The sequence below is a fragment of the Bos taurus genome, chromosome 1 (assembly GCF_002263795.3).
Source record: "Bos taurus isolate L1 Dominette 01449 registration number 42190680 breed Hereford chromosome 1, ARS-UCD2.0, whole genome shotgun sequence".
Classification (NCBI taxonomy): domain Eukaryota; kingdom Metazoa; phylum Chordata; class Mammalia; order Artiodactyla; family Bovidae; genus Bos; species Bos taurus.
In genome coordinates, this window is record NC_037328.1 from 126,878,487 (window position 1) to 126,901,512 (window position 23,026).

At 38.2% G+C, this 23,026-nt stretch overlaps 1 protein-coding gene across 7 annotated transcripts in view; it reads left to right on the forward strand.

Annotated features, from left to right (window-relative positions):
• The window catches only part of TFDP2 (transcription factor Dp-2), a 205,031-nt gene that overhangs the window by 50,993 nt on the left and 131,012 nt on the right, over positions 1-23,026 (forward strand). For 4 of the 7 annotated variants that reach the window (NM_001428758.1, NM_001428759.1, NM_001428760.1 and 1 more), the window contains 2 exons: positions 6,231-6,333; positions 15,603-15,669. In NM_001428758.1, coding sequence (NP_001415687.1) covers positions 6,307-6,333; positions 15,603-15,669 — 94 coding nt within the window. In that variant the 5' untranslated portion in view covers positions 6,231-6,306. Of the gene's footprint in view, positions 1-1,183; positions 1,291-6,230; positions 6,334-12,871; positions 12,946-15,602; positions 15,670-23,026 lie in introns of those variants that run through there. The other 3 variants (XM_005201851.5, NM_001428756.1, XM_024998247.2) reach the window with 3 other exon arrangements.

The window sequence follows — 23,026 nt, forward strand, 5'->3', positions numbered from 1 at the left end:
ACAGTGTGATCGTTGTCACCAGTATAAAAATGTAGGAAATCTAATTGCCCACCAGCAGAGGACTGGTGGTATAAGTTACAGCGTACACAACGTAAAGGAATATTATATAGCTGTAAAAGGGAGGAAGTTTACTACCTAATCAGAAGAATAAAGAATTGTAGATTTCATATTGAAATTTAGAAATAGAAAGAACCTTTAAAAAAGGGGAAAAACTTGACCCAATGACGTATGATTTGTCCTGTATGAAAAGAATTATTTTGGTAAAGTAAGTTATCCTTCTTTATATGGATTTATTGTGATAATTACTTATTTTGTCATGTTTTCAAGGTAAAATATATTTTATAAAGTAGCATAGTAGTTGAGAATATGTCCACTGGGCTGAGATCCTGGGTTGATATTCTGGCATTGCCGTTTGCACAGCTGGTTAACTGGGCAAATTAATTCAGCTTTTTAAAGCCTAGTTTTGCCATTTGTAAAATGTGAACAGTACTGACATTTATCTGATAGAGTTGCAGTATGAATTGAGTGAGAGAATATATGTGAATCACTTAGATAGGCTCATCACCTAAGAAAAAAGTTGTATACTGTCACTTCCTATGAAAGTATCTTCTAATTAATCCCCTTTATCAAAAGTTAGAGTGCAAAAAGAGAGAATACTGAAGAAAGTTACATCAAAAGCAACTCTGTAGTTGGATTTCAGAGATGGAATTATAGCTGCTATTTGTTACCTGTTTTATTGTTGTGTATATTTTCCAAACTTTGAAACATGAGCATATATTTAAAATTACTACCATTTCCCATTTAAGTATGCGTTGTCTTCTTTTCAGCTTGTTTTGCTGAAATTTTAATTTTTAGGAACATCCTTTTCAGCAGTGTTAGAAAGTCTGCAAATCTCGATTCAAGAGATGTTAGTTCAGTAAATGTATTCATAATTATTTTTGCTTTCCTCCTTATATTTTGATTAATGTTGTACCAATTTAAAAGGCTTTGTACCCACAGCTGCTAAGTTGTGATTGGAAAGGAAAGGGGCTTCCTTTTTGAGACCATCTGTGGGAGTTGCATTGTCTGAGTCTGACAAGAGATCATGGCAGATGGTGAGGTCACTGAGATTGACTTTTTGAGCTTGACATAATGTGCTCATGAAGCTGGAAGAAGAAATCCGACTTATTTTTTTAACCAACAGGAGAACATGGTGACAGGAAGAAGTGTACAGTTGTTGAGTCTGGATGAAGCATAATGCATCAGTGCACATGACTGGTTTAATCTTTGACAGTCGCCAGTACTGCCAAGGTAGCTGTCTGTTGAAACATTCCGTGCTGTGTTTATTTACTTTCTAGGCCCTTGGTTTAAGTCATATGTTGCAAATAACATTTAGATTAAAGACAGTGTAGAAAAAAAGACAAAAAGTTTTAAAGATTCTTAGAAATGTGTATTTTTAAATTGAAAGGTTATAGGCTGTCACTCAAAGCCAGTGCAGCATACTTCTTCATTTTTAATTGAATGAAGATCTCTGTCATAGTCACATGTCTTTTTATAACATTTATCTTAATGTAATTTTATGTAATTTAAATTACACTTGAAGGTTTATGCTTACTGTTGCATCTATCAGGAGCTCTCTAGTGTCTGGATTAGTATTTTGCTCATAGTGTATGTTCAGTAAATGTTGGCTAGGTAGATAAATTAATGAATGAAGTTAATTGCTGACTCTTTGTTAATTTTAGATGAGTTTTTTTTTTTAACCACAATTACATGCTTTTTTCCCCCCACTTTGAAATTGGATTTATGTTGTGGTCTTTATCACTTCTACTATGTGTGAATTATGTATTATTTATTTTGGAAGAAGAAACCTTAATTTGTCATGAGAAGTCAGTGAGCCATTTTTTCCTTAACGTTAATGAGTACTTTGTCCAGGCAGTGTCCAAATTATTTTCCACGTCTTGACTCATTTAATTAAGTAGATGTATTGTGCTACTACTCTTTTGTAGATGAAGACATTGAAGTACAATGATGTTAATATAAGTGTGCTTAAGATACTCATGTACTTTGGCTCTATTTCAAACATTTATCATTTAGGTAACATTTAGAAGTTACAGTTTGTGCTTACCTCTGGTGAGAAGATGCAAAGGGAATACTAAACAGAATTATGTTTTGTCTTATTAAACTCAGTTACTGAAGCTAAGATGTGTTTTTATTGGTCACTTCTTGTTACTGTGTGTTGAAATAATAACACCTTGTTAATTTCTTGTTGTTTGCATGAGTAACAGTGCCACTGACTAACCCAGTCCTTAGGAAATATAATCCCGAATGGAACACTGAGTATAATAAGGAAGCAGATGCTCAGAGACAAGGAGCTGTAACCATTACAGCCATACTCTGAAAATGAAGAAATGGGAGAGGGGGGAAAAGGGCATTTAGCTGAATCTGGTAGCCCAGCCTAACAATGACTACTTATATTTCATTGACCAGAATTAATGTCATGGCCAAACCATCTGGGAGGGAGACAGAAGGTAGTAGTTTAGTTGGGCATATTGCTGGTTTGGTGAATGAGATGGGATTTCAGGAATATTTATCTCATATTTGTAACACTGAAGAGTATATAACAGATAATTGATAAATGTGAAACAATTCCAGTGTAGGGACTTGATTTTCATATTCACTCATGGTAGCTGTGATCAAATCTGCTGCTACAGTGGGAAAGCAAAAATCACAGCTATACTTCCAGTCTTGGGCTTTTAAACATATGTTTTCTTTATCATTGAAAAATCACACTGTTTTAGTGAAAGGTAAAAACGTTTCCTCACCACTCCCTGCTCCACAGTTTTATTTGTAGATTCAAATTCTAGCATGTGAGGCAGACGTTTGGAGCCTCCATTGCTTTCAGTTCAGTTCAGTCGCTCAGTCGTGTCCGACTCTTTGCGACCCCATTAATTGCAGCACGCCAGGCCTCCCTGTCCATCACCAACTCCCGGAGTTCACTCAAACTCACGTCCATCGAGTCGGTGATGCCATCCAACCATCTCATCCTCTGTCGTCTCCTTTTCCTCTTGCCCCCAATGCCTCCCAGCATCAGAGTCTTTTCCAATGAGTCAACTCTTCACATGAGGTGCCCAAAGTATTGGAGTTTCAGCTTTAGCATCATTCCTTCCAAAGAACACCCAGGACTGATCTCCTTTAGAATGGACTGGTTGGCTCTCCTTGCAGTCCAAGGGACTCTCAAGAGTCTTCTCCAACACCACAGTTCAAAAGTATCAATTTTTCAGTGCTCAGCTTTCTTCACAGTCCAACTCTCACATCCATACATGACCACAGGAAAAACCATAGCCTTGACTAGACCTTTGTTGACAAAGTAACGTCTCTGCTTTTCAATATGCTATCTAGGTTGGTCATAACTTTCTTTCCAAGGAGTAAGCGTCTTTTAATTTCATGGCTGCAATCACCATCTGCACTGATTTTGGAGCCCCAAAAAATAAAGTCTGACATTGTTTCCCCATCTGTTTGCATGAAGTGATCGGACCAGATGCCATGATCTTCATTTTCTGAATGTTGAGCTTTAAGCCAGTTTTTTCACTCTCCTCTTTCACTTTCATCAGGAGGCTTTTGAATTCCTCTTCACTTTCTGCCATAAGGGTGGTGTCATCTGCATATCTGAGGTTATTGATGTTTCTCCCATCAATCTTGATTCCAGCTTGTGTTTCTTCCAGCCGAGCATTTCTCATGACGTACTCTGCATAGAAGTTAAATAAGCAGGGGGACAATATACAGCCTTGACGTACTCCTTTTCCTATTTGGAACCAGTCTGTTGTTCCATGTCCAGTTCTAACTGTTGCTTCCTGACCTGCATACAGGTTTCTCAAGAGGCAGATCAGGTGTTCTGGTATTGCCATCTCTTTCAGAATTTTCCACAGTTTATTGTGATCCACACAGTCAAAGGCTTTGGCATAGTCAATAAAGCAGAAATAGATGTTTTTCTGGAACTCTCTTCCTTTTTCCATGATCCAATGGATGTTGGCAATTTGATCTCTCATTCCTCTGCCTTTTCTAAAACCAGCATGAGCTTCTGGAAGTTCACGGTTCACGTATTGCTGAAGCCTGGCTTGGAGAATTTTGAGCATTACTTTACTAGCGTGTGAGATGAGTGCAATTGTGCGGTAGTTTGAGCATTCTTTGGCATTGCCTTTCTTTGGGATTGGAATGAAAACTGACCTTTTCCAGTCCTGTGGCCACTGCTGAGTTTTCCAAATTTGCTGGCATATTGAGTGCAGCACTTTCACAGCATCATCTTTCAGGATTTGAAATAGCTCAACTGGAATTCCTTCACCTCCACTAGCTTTTTTCGTAGTGATGCTTTCTAAGGCCCACTTGACTTCACATTCCAGCATGTCTGGCTCTAGATAATCACACCATCATGATTATCTTGGTCGTGAAGATCTTTTTTGTCCATTGCTTTAAGCTCTTATTATTTACGATCTTTTTAAAGTTAAGTTTTATTCTTCACTTTGAATGTCCTATTAAAGTTTTAATTTTGAAATAATTTTAAAATAAGAGAAAAGTTGCAGAAATAGGCAAAGATCTTTTGAATACCCCTGACCTAGAATCACTAGTTAGTCAGCATTTTGCCACACGTGCTTTATCACTCCCTCTCTATATATATACAAATTATATACATTTATTAATCATTTGAAAGTATGTTTCTTCTGCATACCCTTTCACTAGTAAATATTTTGGTATATTTTCCCCTAAGGTTGAGGAAAGTGAAGAAGTGAAAGTATAATCACTTAGTGGTGTCCGACTCTTTGCTACTCCATGGACTGTAGCCCACCAGACTCTTCTGTCCATGAGGTTCTCCATACAAGAATACTGGAATGGATAGCTAGCTAGTCCCTTCTCCAGGGGATCTTCCCAACCCAGGGGTCAAACCTGGGTCTTCTGCATTGCAGGTGGATTCTTTTCCTGCCTGAGACACCAAGGAAGCCCATTCACTTAAAAAAAAGAAAGAACACAATCCTCTGATCAGAAGCAGGAAATGAAACAGTACAGTTATCCAGTCTGCAGAACATGTTTTGCCTTCTCCAGTTGCCCCAATAATGGTCTTCATAGCAGTTATTTTTGTGACTCAAAGCCCAGTCCAGGATCATTCATTACATGTAATTTTCATATGACTTTAGTCTTAAATCTGTAATGTTTCTTTAGCCCTCCTCTGTTTTTCGTGATAAACTAATATTTTTAAGAACTCAGGCAATTGTTTCATAGAATGTCTCTTAATTTGCATGTCAGCATCATCGCCTCATGGTTAGATTTAGATTATACATTTTAGGAAATACCTCAGAAGTGATACTGTGTCCATCACAGTGCACCTGGGGAGATGCACGATGCTGGTTTATTCTGGTATTGGTCATAGGTAGCTTTCGTCACCTTGACTGTAGTGGTATGTGCCAGGTTTCTTCACTGTAAAATTTGATGTAAGAGGTATCTTGTAGGGTAATATTTCAAGACTGTATAAATATCCTTTTTCTCACCAAATTTCATTTAATAATTTTAGCATCTTTTGATGATTCTTACCGAATCCATTAATATCACAGTGTTTACAGATTGGTGGTTTTCTAACTGCATCATTTCTTTGTACATATTAGTTGGAATTGTATTGCAAAGAAGACGTTTCCCTTCCTTGTTATCTGTTTCTATGAATGTGAACTCTTGGATTATTATTTTAGTCATTGGGTTTAGAATCTGTTACAGTGTGTTGTTATTAGTATGTACTTAGGTGCTTAACTGCCCCTTTAAACTGGCTTAAGTTGTCCCTTGATGTTGTGGACTCTCTAAGCCATCTCCTGTATACTTTTAATATGTCTCTGTCATTCCTTACTTTAGATACTCAAAGTGTTCTAGGTTTATCTCGTGCATTTCCTGCTCCATTGCTGGAATTGGCTATTTTTCCCAGAATCCCTGGTATTGCTTTCAGTGGATTATCTATACCAGCATAGTATAATATTTCAAAGTCCAGGCTCTGTCACTTCTTAGCTGAGTTGGTTTGGTTGAATTATTTAACATCTCTAAATTGCAAGTTTTATTTGGATAATGACAGTTAGAATGGTCCACATCTCGTAGTGTTGTTGTGAGGATTAATTTAGGTAATTAAAAAACAGTGAATATCACATAATAATTATGACATAAATGTTGCTTATTATTATGATGACTATTACATTACTCTTCCCTCTTTTTCTCTTTAACAGGATATTCTTTTAAAGAATTATTGAAGACGAAGTTTTTTTATTTGTTTTTTAATGGCTTTACAGAATTTTAAATTGAATGCAGTTTGACATGACGGCAAAAAATGTAAGTATTTGTGAATTTTTAAATGTAAGTATTTAAAATAAGCTATACTTTTTCCTGTGTACATTTTCTTCACCATTTTGACTAATCCCAATTCGGTTTACCGGCATCAATGTATCATCTGTTTTTGTTTCTGCAAAGAAAGAGACTGTGAACTTTAACGCTGTTGAAGCTCGTCTCTCACGGCCATGGTAGCCTTGTTGCAAACCGCTGCCAGGTTGCTCCGACTCAACAGCTGCAAAATTGCTGTCTCCAGAAATGTTCCCACCTCCCTCCTGTTTTGTGTACTGTTAATAAATTTGCTTTGGTGCTTTCTGGAGAGTTACTTGGCATTATTGAGAAAAATCACTGTTTTCTTTGGCTCAGGTTTTTTCTTTTGAATTTACCCTTAAAAATGTGTACAATCAGATGTTGTTCAGAAGCAGCCTGCTGTCCTCCTTGAGGTGATTCCCGACTTCAGTTGTTTTCGGGAAGTTATTCTTTTTTCTTCTTTTGTTTAAGACTGTCATTTCTGAATCTACTTCCTTTCAAGTTATATTGTTATTATACCAATGGATTTGTTTCTAGTTATGGGGAAGGATTATGCCAGAAAATAAATACTACAACATCTGTGGAAATAACTTATTATAATTACTATACCCAGATTATTAGTTTGGACTCTGATTGCAGGTAACAGAAACCAGCTTGGGCTACCTTAAACCAAAGGGGAATTTATTTTAAGGATAAGGGGATGTCTCAAGGAATTCAAGCGTAGAAATTGAGCAGACCCTCAGAAAGATCAGGGTCCAGAAACTTGAAATCTACCAGGAATTGAAGCAGTATTTAGGTTTCATGTGTCATCTCTGTGTGTTTCTGTGCATTAGCTGCATTACTCTGTGTCTCTCTGCAAAGCATCTTCCTTAGTTCACAGTCAGTCAGCATCTCGATCTACTTGTTATAGTATCAGCGTGCTGAGAGAAAGAGAGACAGAGAGAGAAGTATGAAGGAAGGGAGGTGGGTAGCCTGACAGATCCTGTCTGCTTATTTCAGCTCTAACTTCAAACTCCTTGGGGAGGACCTCTGGCACAGCTCTGTAGTCTGATATCCAGTAGTAGTTTGGTTAGTTATGACCAGAGAGATAAGTGTTATTGTGGAAAAAGATCTTGTGAACCAGACAGATATTTCTGGATACTATCCATTATACGCCTAAGAGCATCAAAAAAATAAAAACACCCACTCTGATTACTAACATCTACTTTCCAGTTATTGATCTGGCTTTTAGCACACACTAGTAGTTGTAAGCAGATACAGACATTGCTTTGTTATCATATAATTAATTTTTTAGGATAAATTATCAGGTGTCACCTGCCTTAATCTTGTATCTATTTGTGGCTCTTGTATCTATTTGTTTAGTTGCTGTTTGGGGGAAAGAAGAGCAAAGTTTTAGTGTGTGTATTGGAATTTTTCTTGTTTTTCTCTCCTCCAGGAAACAGAGAATGTGAAAGTTATCCTGAGCAAAAGGATGACTATCATTCAACTAACAAGTATATTTTGGCTTAAAGAGGTCCTTTAAATCTTCCTAGCCATACGTACAGTTTGCTATATTAAAAGTTGTTTCCTTAAAGTAAAAAAGCATTTGAACCAGTTATTCTCCCATTATTTTCTTTGTGTATTTGGATGTCATCAAAGAGTATATGCTGTTCGTTTCTCTTCCTGCTCCAGCATCCTTGGGGGAGAGGGCTGTTTGATGAGCTGACCCTCTCCTGATTGGGGACATGGGGAGGTTAGGCCTCAGACTGGACAGAACGAAGAGGGAAAGAATTGAAGTAGACTGAACGTCTGATTCAATATCATGGTAATTCACAGTAACCATTCAGTATCACAGTAATCCAAGTCTATGCCCCACCAGTAACACTGAAGAAGCTGAAGTGGAACGGTTCTATGAAGACCTGCAAGACCTTTTAGAACTAACACCCAAAAAAGATGTCCTTTTCATTATAGGGGACTGGAATGCAAAAGTAGGAAGTCAAGAAACACCTGGGGTAACAGGCAAACTTGGCCTTGGAATACAGAATGAAGCAGGGCAAAGGCTAATAGAGTTTTGCCAAGAGAATGCACTGGTCATAGCAAACACCCTCTTCCAACAACACAAGAGAAGACTCTACACATGGACATCACCAGATGGTCAACACCGAAATCAGATTGATTACATTCTTTGCAGCCAAAGATGGAGAAGCTCTATACAGTCAGCAAAAACAAGACCAGGAGCTGACTGTGGCTCAGATCATGAACTCCTTATTGCCAAATTCAGACTTAAATTGAAGAAAGTAGGGAAAACCACTAGACCGTGACCTAAATCAAATTCCTTATGATTATACAGTGGAGGTGAGAAATAGATATAAGGGACTAGATCTGAAAGATAAGAGTGCCAGATGAACTATGGACTGAGGTTCATGACATTGTACAGGAGACAGGGATCAAGACCATCCCCATGGAAAAGAAATGCAAAAAAGCAAAATGGCTGTTTGAGGAGGCCTTACAAATAGCTGTGAAAAGAAGAGAAGTGAAAAGCAAAGGAGAAAAGGAAAGATATAAGCATCTGAATGCAGAGTTCCAAAGAACAGCAAGAAGAGATAAGAAAGCCTTCTTCAGTGATCAATGCAAAGAAATAGAGGAAAACTACAGAATGGGAAAGACTAGAGATCTTTTCAAGAAAATTAGAGATAACCAAGGGAACATTTCATGCAAAGATGGGCTCAATAAAGGACAGAAATGGTATGGACCTAACAGAAGCAGAAGATATTAAGAAGAGGTGGCAAGAATACACAGAAGAAATGTACAAAAAAGATCTTCACGACCCAGATAATCACGATGGTGTGATCACTGACCTAGAGCCAGACATCCTGGAATATGAAGTCAAGTGGGCCTTAGAAAGCATCAATATGAACAAAGCTAGTGGAGGTGATTGAATTCCAGTTGAATTATTTCAAATCCTGAAAGATGATGCTGTGAAAGTGCTACACTCAATATGCCAGCAAATTTAGAAAACTCAGCAGTGGCCACAGGACTGGAAAAGGTCAGTTTTAATTCCAATCCCAAAGAAAGGCAATGCCAAAGAATGCTCAAACTACCACACAATTGCACTCATCTCACACGCTAGTAAAATAATGCTCAAAATTCTCCAAGCCAGGCTTCAGCAGTTCGTGAACCATGGACTTCCAGATGTTCAAGCTGGTTTTAGAAAAGGCAGAGGAACTAGAGATCAAATTACCAACGTCTGCTGGATCATGGAAAAAGCAAAAGAGTTCCAGAAAACATGTATGTCTGCTTTATTGACTATGCCAAAGCCTTTGACTGTGTGGATCACAATAAACTGTGGAAAATTCTGAAAGAGATGGGAATACCAGACCACCTGACCTGCCTCTTGAGAAACCTGTATGCAGGTCAGGAAGCAACAGTTAGAACTGGACATGGAACAACAGACTGGTTCCAAATAGGAAAAGGAGTACGTCAAGGCTGTATATTGTCCCCCTGCTTATTTAACTTCTATTCAGAGTACATCATGAGAAACACTGGGCTGGAAGAAGCACAAGCTGGAATCAAGATTGCCAGGAGAAATATCAATAACCTCAGGTATGCAGATGACACCACCCTTATGGCAGAAAGTGAAGAGGAACTAAAAAGCCTCTTGATGAAAGTGAAAGAGGAGAGTGAAAAAGTTGGCTTAAAGCTCAACATTCAGAAAATGAAGATCACAGCATATGGTCCCATCACTTCATGGCAAATAGATGAGAAAACAGTGGAAACAGTGTCAGACTTTATTTTTCTGGGCTCCAAAATCACTGCAGATGGCAATTGCAGCCATGAAATTAAAAGACGCTTACTCCTTGGAAGGAAAGTTATGACCAACCTAGATAGCATATTCAAAAGCAGACACATTACTTTGCCAACAAAGGTCCATCTAGTCAAGGCTATGGCTTTTCCAGTGGTCATGTATGGATGTGAGAATTGGACTGTGAAGAAACCTGAGCGCCAAAGAATTGATGCTTTTGAACTGTGGTGTTGGAGAAGACTCTTGAGAGTCCCTTGGACTGCAAGGAGAGCCAACCAGTCCATTCTAAAGGAGATCAGTCCTGGGTGTTCTTTGGAAAGGACTGATGCTAAAGCTGAAACTCCAATACTTTGGCCACCTCATGTGAAGAGTTGACTCATTGGAAAAGACTCTGATGCTGGGAGGGATTGGGGGCAGGAGGAGAAGGGAACGACCGAGGAGGTGGCTGGATGGCATCACCGACTCGATGGACATGAGTTTGCGTAAACTCTGGGAGATGGTGATGGACAGGGAGGACTGGTGTGCTGCAGTTCATGGGGTCACAAAGAGTCGGACGTGACTGAGTGACTGAACTGAATGTCTGAGAAAGTTCATTAGCCATTCTGAAATAGATAAGCACATTTTTGTGGCCTTTTAATATATTTTGTTGAGATACTCACTAGAGGGATCATCTCATTTTACAACACCATGAACAATCATTCTCATCTCTCCCCTCCCCATCTTTCTGCAGCAAATAAATATGTTCAGCACTGTTCCAGACTCCTACCTTCTTGGGATTTATAGTGTAGTGAGAGGAGATGATAAATATGTAATGTTAATGATACCTGTTATGAAGAACAATAAAACAGGGTAAGAGGAGAGAAAGCATAGCAATGTGGAGGTCTCTTTCAACAAGGTATTCAGAAGCATCCTTTTTAAGGAAATGGCATTTAGACAGACAGATGCTCTTCAGTCACAATCCAGAAGGAAGGAGTCAACCATGTGAGAATCTGGGGAAAGAGCATTCCAGGTAGAGGCAGGAGAAAGTGCGATTGATCAGAGAGCAGCCGATGACTAGTTGACAAAGTGGGACAGAGTAACTAAGCCACACAAGTGGTAGGAGGTGAAGCCAGAGAGCAGGTGCCAGATCATGGGGAGCCTCGAAAATGGGGGTGAGCAGTATGTGTTTTATTTAGTTTAGTTAATTTATTGTTTGACTGTGCTTGGGTCTTTGTTGTGTGTGGCTTGTGGGCTCAGTAGTTGTGGAGAACAGGCTTTGTTGCTCCATGGCATGTGGGATCTTAGTTCCCAGACCAGGGATTGAACCTGTGTCTCTTGCATTGGAAGGTGGGTTCTTAACTACTGGATCACCAGGGAAGTCCTGAGTGGTATATATTTTAAATGTCCATAGGTAGCCAATGGAGTTTTTGAGGATGATTTCAAGACCTAACTTAGCATTTTTAAGTTTATTCTGGCTACTGGGTGAATCGACCGAAGAGGGCCATAATATACGCAAGGCACTCATTTGGTACTTATCCCAGTAGTTCAAACAGCAGAATATGGTAAGCTAGTCTAGGGTAATGATACTGGAGATGGGCAATAGTGGTTGAATCTAGGATGAATAGAAGGAACAGCCAGCAAGACTTATTGAGTAATTAGGATATGGGGACAGGGAAGAAGTTAAAGATTTCTCAGCATTTGGCTTGTGTAACTGGGTATGTGGTTTTGTGGTTTCATGAGAAGAGGATCTCTTGGGGAAGTACAGGATTTTGTGGCAAACTCAAAAATTGTTTTGAACATATTAAAGTTGAGGGACCTGAAAACATCCAGGTGGAGAAATTGGCCAGCCAGTTAATATAATGATAAATAATGACTCTGGAGCTGTAGGGAAAGCTTGGGGCTGGTTGTAGAAATTTTAGAGTCATTTCATCTTAGATTATTTTAAAGTGGGGCGGGGGGACTCCATGTGCTTGGGTAGAGAATCCATCAGGACCAAGTTCTGAATACAGGGTTTCCATAGCAACTGCAGAGGAAGAGAGGCAGCAAAGGACAGGAGAAATGGACAGAAAGGAAAGAAAGCATTGCCTTGATGATGTGGAAGCCAAGTAAAGAACGTGTTTCAAGAAGGAAGGAGTGATAATTGTATCATATGCCACTGAAAAATGACTCTTAGATCTGGAAGAGATTGCCCTGGTTTTATGGGAGCATTAATAAATGTATGTGAAAAAAAATTATGTGTAAATATTTACATCTTTATTTTCTATTTCTCATTTTGCATTTCTCTTATGAGAACAGTTTCTTGTGAAGAGTTACTTTTGCCTTAGTTCAGTGCCATTCTAGGTCTTTTATGGTTGCAGGTGTTAGAAACCCTTTTCAAAGTAGCTTAGGGCAAAGAGTGGCATTTCTTGATTGGCACAACTGAAAAGTCTGGAGTACTCTGGCTTCAAATACAACTGCTTTCAGGGGACCAACTGAGGGGCATCAGAGCTCTGTGTCCTTTTTCTAGCTTTTGGCTCTATCTGGTGGCAGAATAGCCTACACTGGCGTCCTAATGCTCAGTCTCAGAAGAGAGGAAGTTTTTTTTTTTTAGCTTTTATGTTTCAGATTCCATGGAGGAGCTTCTGTTGACCCTGTTTGGCCCACATTCTTAGACAAGTCATTGTAGAGAAGGAAGTAGGGTTCCATACATGGTTTGCTGCCTCACCATGGGTCGTGGGGCCACCCAGGCTGTAATAGCACAGTTGAGTCTCTAAAATGAACAGTCCCACCAGAACTGCATGGGTTGTGGGATGGATCCCTTTGCAGAAGGAAGTTCTGCAGAGCTGGTGATGTATCCTTTTTATCTGGGGTAAAATAAAGTAGTATCAGGTAGTATCTAGTATCCACTAATGGGGCTTTCCCAGTGGCTCAGTGATAAAAGAATCCATCCACCTGCCAATGCAGGAGACACGGGTCCAATCTCTAGGTTGGGAAGATCCTCTGGAGGAGGACATGGGAACCCACTCCAGTACTCTTGCCTGGGAAATCCCATGGAGAGAGGAGCCTGGTGGGCTTGAGTGCATGGGGTCGCAGAAGAATAGGACACAACTGAGTGGCTGAGCGAGCGAGCCAAGTATCCACTGATCCTCTTCTTGACCAAAAATGCAGATGTGTTTTCTCCTAAGTTCACTCAGTGTACAATAAAGAACTTGAAAGGTAATTTTTTGCCTTGTCAAAGAATCTTTTAAAAATATGTAAGCCATCATATTCATTACAGAAAATTAGAAAATACAGATAAAGAAACTAGAGATTAGAGATCGTATACACAAATGTGTGTGTGTGTGTGTGTATATATATATATGAACCAAAATCTATATATAGTTTTTCAATTTATTTTTGGCTGTACCACGTGACATGTAGAACTTCCTCAACCAAGGATTGAACCCGTGTCCCCTTGCAGTGGAAGCGTGGAGTCCACTTATATATGGAGTCCATATATATATTTTTTTTTTTTTAAATAAAAATGAGGCCAGATTGTTTTGTAACCTGCTCTATGTAGTCTCTATGATGAGTATCTTCTCCTGTCTTGATAACTCTGTAACATCAGTTTAAATGGCTTTTTAATGTCATCTTTTCTATGGACCTTACACCAGTTTCCTAATATTGGCCATTATTTTCACTTTTTTTTCCCTCTTTTAACTTTTTTATTTTTGTCAACTCATTGGGTTATTTCTGTGAAACAAAAATCTTACAAAATTACTGGCCCCAAGGGTGTGTACTTTTTAGGGCACCTTTGATTCATACTACTAAATTGAATCTCAGGAAGACCACCAGTTATATATTCACATTGGTATATGAAGGTGCCAGTTCCCCTTTATTTTCTTTTTAATCTTTGTCAATCTACTTGCAAAAGATGGTATGTAATTCGCTACATTTCTCTGATTGCCAGTTAGATCGAACTGGTATTACATATATTATCTATATACTTACTGGTCATTTGTGTCTCTCATGAATTGTCTTCGTCAGTGTTAAAGTAATAAACCTGTTGCCCTTTGAGTTAATAACTCAGACTTGAATACTGCTTTGCATTAACGAACATGTTTCCATAATTTTTTAATTTGGTCTAAAGAGTTGCCTGAGTTTGTTGTATGTATGTAATATCATTCCCATGACAATGTTCCATGAACACCTTGCTTGTGAATGATGGTAGAGATAAACTTTGAGCATAGATCATCTCGCTTTGAATCCTGTTTTCTTTTGGGTATATCAATCTGAGACATTAAAAATCAGTGACATTACAATGGTATTCTTGGAATAGAATTGGACTCAAACATTTAAGCTTTGGACATCTTTTATTCAACAGGCAGTGACTGCTTACACTGGGCAATGCAGTGTTTGAATATCCAGATAGAAAACTTTTTTCAGGATCTTACTTGATGAAAAATTTTATGCAAAACAAGTTTACTTTTCTTCTCTTGATCTGTGACACATTATTAATGAGAGAGATCCTTTTTAAATACATAAAATAAGGAAAGAATAGCTAATATTTTAAAATGCTTTTCCTTGCCAACTTTTTCTGCTCTCAGATGATTTACTTTTTCTTTGAACCTTTAAACTTTGTTTATGAAAACAGAAATTAATATATTTTTGAAGTTTGAACTTAAACATTTTAATAGTGTTTATCTAAGCTCTAAATACGAACAGATCCTCTCCATCCATGAGACCCAGATTACACACACTGTTGATTTAGAATTGACCTTTATCTTTTTAGAATATAATCTGTTGGTTACAAAGGCACAGATGTACATCTGCTTAAAAGTTTCCAAATTTGTTTGCTACTTCACTCTGCAGAAGTTGAGCAGTAAGAGCAGGTGTTTAAACGTAATAGAAATCCAGTAACCGTGAACTCTGGACTGTGAATGTGTGGTTTTGGTTGAGGTTTTTGCCGTTACCTTTGTATAATAACAAAAAGGTATAAACTGATGCTTTTGAAGTTATTGTAATACTTAATTAAACAATTCCATTGTATTAAGCATGGAATGTATTAAAGGCTGTCTTTGCCTTCTTTGCTTTCTGTTTACAGTAGAGCACCCACAAGAGTTTCGCCTTTCTTTTCTTTTTGTAGAAGAGCTTAAGGAGAGGCATGTTGGTGGGCAGGAGTGAGGGTGGAATTTTGGTATATGTTTTGGCAGCTTCACAACTGTGACATTACTTGCTTAAGAAAAAAAGCCATTAGTAAAGTGTGTAGATCTCACTTCTGCTCATAAGTAACACTATTTCATTAACTTTTATCTTAATGTGGACAGTGCAATATTTTTCCCATTTCAAGCAGTATGGCCGCATTTTAACCCTGTTCTTATATCTGGTATAATTAACTCATCTTTATGTGACTATGTATAATATTTGATATGGACCTCTGGTGGGAGGTTATTAATAATGGCTTATTAAGTGATCACATATTATTTACAATCTTATTTATAATTTTTTAAACTATTTTATTCAGGTTGGTTTGAATTCCACAAATGCAGAACTAAGAGGATTTATAGATCAGAACCTCAGTCCAACCAAAGGTAAGGACAGTTGAATAAAAATTTTCTGCATCAGGCTAGTTTTACTGCATTTGTTTCATAAAAAAACACAGCTACATGAAGAATTACTTTGTGTATAATAATAATTGTATAATATTACTGTGTTGTCATAGACCAAATAACTTTTATCCTTTAAAACTCAGTTACCTCTGAGAGATGGAACAGAAGTGGCGTGTGTGTGTGTGCAGTGATTTAACTTGTAAAGAATACAGTGGAATGAATGAATATATGTAATTCCTTTTTCTAATACATAGTTTACTGGAGGAATGTGTATATCCAAAATCTGACCCATCAGTACAAGAACTTGTGCAGGACACTGTCAGTATCTTAAACAATATATTTTAGTAAGGAGAAATAATGTGCTGAAACCTTTGTGGTTGAAATGATATGATGTTTGGGATTGGCTTCAAAATAATCCACTGGGGAACAAAGAGCAAAGTGGATGGATATGAGTTGGTTAATTGTTTAAGCTGGGTGACAGCTGTATGAAGTTTCGTTATTCTTTTCTCTCTTCCTTTGCATATGTTTGAATTTTTTCCATTGTACATATGCAAAGGTGGAAACAAAGTGTCTGCTGTTACAAAGCAGATAGCTGGAAGAGAAACATCAGCTTTCTCAAAGGCTTATGTCTAGGGTAGGCTTAATATGTCTAAGGTGGACAGAAGGCTAAAGAAATCTATTTCAGTATAAAAATGTCCAGCTTAGTAGTTATAGCGTTCTCTAGAAGTATTCTAAGAATTTAGAGGTATTTAGCAAGCAGTGACGGAGAAGGCAATGGCACCCCACTCCAGTACTCTCGCCTGGAAAATCCCATGGATGGAGGGGCCTGGTAGGCTGCAGTCCATGGGGTCGCTGAGAGTTGGACACGACTCAGTGACTTCACTTTCACTTTCATGCATTGAAGGAAATGGCAACCCACTCCAGTATTCTTGCCTGGAGAATCCCAGGGACGGCAGAGCCTCGTGGGCTGCCGTCTATGGGGTCGCACAGAGTCAGACACGACTGAAGTGACTTAGCAGCAGCAGCAGCAGCAGCAAGCAGTGAAAGTGGTACTTGAAGCCTTGAATGCTTCTCATTTTTTCCTCAGTTTTCTAAATTGTGATAAGATACGCAAGACATAAAAACGGTATTTAAATACATTCATATTATGCCACCATTATCACCATTCATATCAGTAACTCTTCATCTTGCAAAACTACAGTTCTGCACCCATTAAACAACTACTCCCTATTTCTTCCTTCTCTAAGCCTCTGGCAAGAACCATCCTACTTCCTATATCTATGATTTTCACTACTCTGCGTACACCGTGTTTGTGTTTTTGTGACTGGCATACTTTGCTTAGTATCCTCTAGGGATTTCCTTCCTTTTTAAGGCTGAGTACTATTCCTCTATAACTGTACCACATTTTGCTTCTCTGCTCACCTATCGATGAACATGTTGATTGCCTCTATATTTTAGCTATTGTGAATGATGCTGCTATAAACATGAGAGTAGAAATATCTTTTTGAGACCCTGCATTCGGGTCTTTTGGATATATTCATAGAAGCAAAGTTACTGGGTCATGTATTAATTCTATTATTTTCAATTTTTTTGAGGAATTGGCATTTCAGTTTTCACAGAAGCTATGCCATTGTACATTCCCATCAACAGTGTACAAGGGTTCCAGTTTCTTCACATCCTTGCAAACATGTATTTTTTATCAGAGTCAACCGTATGTAAAGTGATATGTAAAGTGTATGTAAGTGATATCTCATTGTGGTTTTGATTTGCATTTCCCTAATGACTAGTAATATTGAGCATTTTTTCATGTGCTTATTTGCTATTCATGTATCTTTGTAGGAATCTCTATTCAAGAAGACACTTGCCCATTTTTTAAACTGGATTATTTGTGTTTTGTTGTTGAGTTCTAGGAATTTTTTATACATTCTGGGTATTAATTCCTTATGGGAGAAATGATTTGCACATATTTTCTCCCATTCATTAGGTTATCTTTTTGCTTTCTTGACAGTATCCTTTGATGTGCAAAAGTTGTTTGATTTGATGAAGTCCAATTAATCTCTTTTTTTTTGTTGCTTTTGTCGCCTCTGCTTTTTGTCATTTCCATTAAATGATTGCCAAATCAGTGTCACCAAGATTTTCCCCAGTGTTTTCTTCTATGAATTTTATAATTTCGCTCTTCTAAGTTTAGGTCTTTGATCCATTTTGAGTTAATTTTTGTATATGATATAACTCAGAATCAAACTGATATCCAGTTTTCCCAATAGCATTTGTTGAAAAGACTATCATTTGACCATTGAATGATCTTATTAATACCCTTGTGAAAAATCAACTGGCTGTATATCTGAGGATTTATTTCTGGGCTTTTTATTCTATTCCATTGGTCTGTCCATATGTCAGTACCATAATGTTATAATTACTATAGTTTTGAAGTAAGTTCAAATTCGAAAAGTGTGAGTCCTCCTCTGAGATTGTTTTGGCTATGTAGGCTCTCTTGCAGTTCCCCATGAATTTGAAGTTTACATTTTCCATTTCTGTGAAAAAGGCTGTTAGGTTTTTTTATAGAAATTGCATTGAATCTCTGGATCACTTTGGTTTTATTGACATCTTAATAGTGCTGTATTTTCTTATTTATGAACATATTAAGTAATTATTAAAAAAATTTTTTTAATTGGAGGATAATTGCTTTGCAGTGTTGTGTTGGTTTCTGACATAGAACAAAATGAATCAGCCATAAGTATACATATGGCCCCTCCCTCTTGAACTGCCCTCCAACCCTCCACACTATCCCACCCCTCTAGCTTGTCACAGAGCACCACATTGAGCTCCCTGTGTTATACAGAAACTTCCCGCTAGCTAACTGTTTTGCATACGGTAATGTATATGTTTCACTGCTATTCATCCCACTCTCTCCTTCCTCTGTTGTTTCCACAAGTCTGTTCTTTATGTCTGTTTCTTTTTTCCTGCGAGTAAATGGGTTTATCGGTATTATTTTTCTGGATTCCATTTATATATATATATGTTAATATACCATATTTGTTTTTTTCTTTCTGAGTTTCACTCTATATAATAAGCTCTATTTTCATGTGCCTCACTGGAACTGACTCAGATTTGTTCCTTCTAATAGCTGAGTAATATTCCTCTGTGTGTGTGTGTGTGTGTGTGTGTGTGTGTGTGTGTGTGTGTACATACAACTTTACTTTTTTATCCATGTATCTGTCAGTGGGTATATAGGTTGCTTCCATGTCCTAACTATTTTAAACAGCGTTGAAATGAACATTGGGGTACATATGTTCTTTTGAATTATGATTTTCTCAGGGTATGTGCCTAGTTGTGGGATAATTTTACCATTTCTTTTTGAAGTAATGAAAGTGTTCTGGAGATAGTGGTTGTAGTTCTACAACCTTGTGTATATACTGGAAACCACTGAATTGTACACTTTAAAAGATAAATTTTAGTGTATTTGAATTATGCTGTGGTTAAAAACAAAAAAAATTTTACTCAGCTTAATCTCTACTTCCGGCTCTGATTTATTCTCCCCATCTTTATCAGACTTCTTGGAAGAAGCTGTATACACTTAGAGTCCCATTCTCAGCTTTTATTCACTTTTCTACCTGATGTCATCTGGTTTTTGACTCCATTAATTCTTTGAAACTCCCCTTGGTTTTGTCTTTTTGTTGTTGTTGTTATCAGCTTTTGACACAGTTAATGTGTCCCCTCTTGTTAAAAATAGCCATATATATATATATATAAAAATAAAATGTTGACTTATTTATTTATTTGGCTGTGCTGGGTATTGGTTGCGGCACGTAGGATCTTTTTCAGTAGTGGCACGTGGGATCCTTAGTTGCACTATGTGGGACCTAGTTCACTGACCAGGGACTGAACCCAGGCCCCCTGTATTGGGAGCACAGAGTCTTAGCCACTGGGGAAGCCCCTAAAAAAAATAACCTTTTAATTTTACAACAGTTTTAGATTTATAGAAAAATTACACAAATAGTGTATAGAGCTCTCATAAACCCATCACTCAGTTTCCCTACTGTTAAAATCGTGCATTAATCTAGTACAGATTTTACAGTTAATGAGCCAGTATTGATACCTTATAACGAACGGAAGGCTAGCTATAGGTTTTTGAGAGAAAGACCGCAGAGATAAAGGTCTGTTTTCATTACAACATAAGCAAGGGCATCAACATGACTTGCCATTATTGGTGTGAACCTTGCTCACTTACTCGGCTGACACAGGCTTTGTCACGTTTCTCTGCGGTACAGTCACTCTCTCCTCCCCCTTTCTGTATACCGTAGTCTTTGAGAGAAGTCACTATGTGGAGTCACACTTGAGGAGTGGAGAGTTTGCTCCACCTCTTGACTTCTTTGAGTTGTGAGTATCTACATAATTTATTTGGATTTCTTCCATCCTAGATTTGTCTTTTCTCCCTTATTCATTTGTTTGTTTGTTTATACCAATATGGACTTACAGGTATTTAGTTTACACTCCAGGTCCTAGTCCAGTACTCTTGGATTGGCCAAAAGTTCATTCAGGTTTTACCATAACATCTTATAGAAAAATCCGAATGAATTTTTTGGCCAACCAGATATTTTTGTTTGTTGGGGTTTTGCTCAAAGTATTAAAACTGTGGCCATTGGAAATATTCAGTTGCTTTTCTGTGTCCCTTTGACATATTTCCTGCCCATTCCTCAGATCAACCATTTCCGAAAAGAGTCCCGACTGCTTTTCATAGAGAATGTTGTTAGAACACCAGGATCTTGGTGCTGAGTGAGTAAGTGTTCCTGGGATGGTGTCCTTCTTTTTGAATCGCTGTTTTTCTTTGTGTTTGTGATACCATACTTTTTAAGTCTTTATAGGAAGCAGTACAGTGTAGCAGCTAAGAACAAGGACTCTGGGGTCGAGGGTGTAATCCTGGTTGCATTTCTTATTTTTGTTTGTTGTTTTCAGTTGCTCAGTCATGTCTGACTCTTGAGGCTCCCTGGACTGTAGCCCGCCAGGCTCCTTTGTCCATGGGATTTCCCAGGCAGGAATACTGGAGTCGGTGGTCAGTTCTTTAACCAGAGCATCTTTTTGATCCAAGGATCGAACCCATGTCTTCTGCATTGGCAGGTAGATTCTTAACCACTGAGCTATATGGGAAGCCCTTGGATTTCTTATACCCAACAAAAGGTAAACCTGAGCAAAATGATCTCTCTAACCCAAAATGTCTGTAAGGAATCAGGTCATGATGGTAAGTTGCTCACAGCATCTGTAGGGATTAGATGAGGTAGTGTGCATACATCACTTAGTACAGCACCTAACATACAGTGAGCATTCATTCTGTGCTCACCCCCTTTTCATCTTTCTTTTTGGCCATTCCCTTCAGTCTGCTCTCCTAGCTCTTCTGTTTGTCTTCTAAATGTTAGTGTTCCGTGGGGTTTTTGTCTTGGGTTTTTTGTTTTCCTCACCTTGTACATTTTCCCTAGGCAGTTTTATCTATTCTCACTGCTTTGGTTTTCATTTACTTTGTATATGGTTGATTGTCAAATCTGTACCTCTGGCCCAGACCTTTGTCTTGAGATTTTGTATATTCAGCTGCTTGTTGGACACCTTCAGTTGAATAACTTATACACATCTCAGACTCTGTCTGTAATTAAAGTGATTATTTCACCTTCTCAAAATCCATTTTCCCCTTTTCTTTATTTTATTGGACAGTAATACCTTCTACCCTTTGCCCAAATCAGAAGAATCATCTTTGCCTCCTTTTTTTTCCTCTCTCTTTGGCATCAGATCCCTTGCAAGATTTGTTGATTCTACCTAAATATGTCAGTTCTTCCCACCCATTTTCTTTATTCTGTTGCTATTATCTTAGTTCAGACTGCCATAAGCCATTTCCTGGATTACTGTAGCTATTTTATTTACTTCAAGATTCTATGTTTCTTTTCTGTTTCATTCATTGTATTATAGTTACATATTTTTTTCTCAAACACAAATCTGAACAAGTCTTCCCAAGTTAAATACATTTTTATTCCTTATTGCCCTCAAGATAATGCTCCGACTCCAGTTTAAAAGGTCCTTCACATTGCGGTTCTTGCTTTCCTCCTCAGCCTTAGCTCAGACGTTGATGCCTCTTGTCACACTGAACTGCCTTCTGACTGTCGCTGTTGCGCTTCTCTGCCACCCCTTCTCCTCTCACCGCTTCTCCCGCCATCCCTGTCTCTTTGGTCTTGCTGAATCCTCTTCTCTGTACATATAATATTATTCCTCTCTGACACCATCCTACATTTCCCTCTTGATAGATACATGTTTCATCTGACTCATTTCTTCTGTGTTTTTTTTCAGTATTTACTTATTTTTGACTGCACTGGGCCCTTATTGCTGCAACTGGGATTTCCTCGATTTGTGGCGAGTGGAGGCCGCTCCTGGTTGTGGTGTGCAGGCTTCTCATGGTGGTGGCTTCTCCTGCTGCAACACATGGGCTCTAAGAGCTCGTGGGCTCAGTGGCTGTGGCGCACAGGCTTAGTTGCTCCTTGGCATGTGGGATCTTCCCAAACCAGGGATTGAACCTTTGTCCCCTGCATTGGCAGGTGGATTCTCAGCCACTGGACCACCAGGGACATCCCCATCTGGCTAATTTCTGTTCACTCCTAGCATCTACATTCAAATCTTATTTCCACTTGGCCCATAAAACTCTAATACTCTCTGCTCACCCCTGTTGCAGTATTTATCACACTGAACGTTAATTACTGATTTATTTATTGGTCCCCACCTAATTCCATGAAGTCAGAGAGTTTTTATTAGTCATTGTTGTTCCTCTAGGATAGATATTTCAAAGTAGCCATCCCAAATTGGAACTTTGTTTATGTCTTTCCTTTGACCTATAATCCCTTTGGCCACTGGGCAAATTCCTCTGTACTGTTTAAAGTCTATCTGTGAATTCCTCTGTACCTCCTTGTCACTGTGCCGCCTTTGTGTTAACCTTTGGACCCTGCACATATTTTATTCTTGTCCTTATCACATAATATTGTATTTCTTTATATGATTCTCCATTTCTTTTAATAGACTGAGCTCTTTAAGCTCAGAGTTCATATTTTTGTCTTTAGAGTCTAGCTTAGCATCTAGTACAATTATACATACCCAGTAAATTTTTTAAATTATTTTTTACTGAAATACAGTTAATTTACAATACTGTGTTAGTTTCTGGTATACATCCAAGTGATTCAGTTATAAATATGTTATTTTTAAGAAACCTTCAGTGTTTTTTGAAGCAAAGCATTAAGGTATTCAATGAGGAAGGTTTCTGAGCTTTTTGTCTTAGGGCATCTGTCTCAGAGTTGGAGGTCTAAAAGTTACT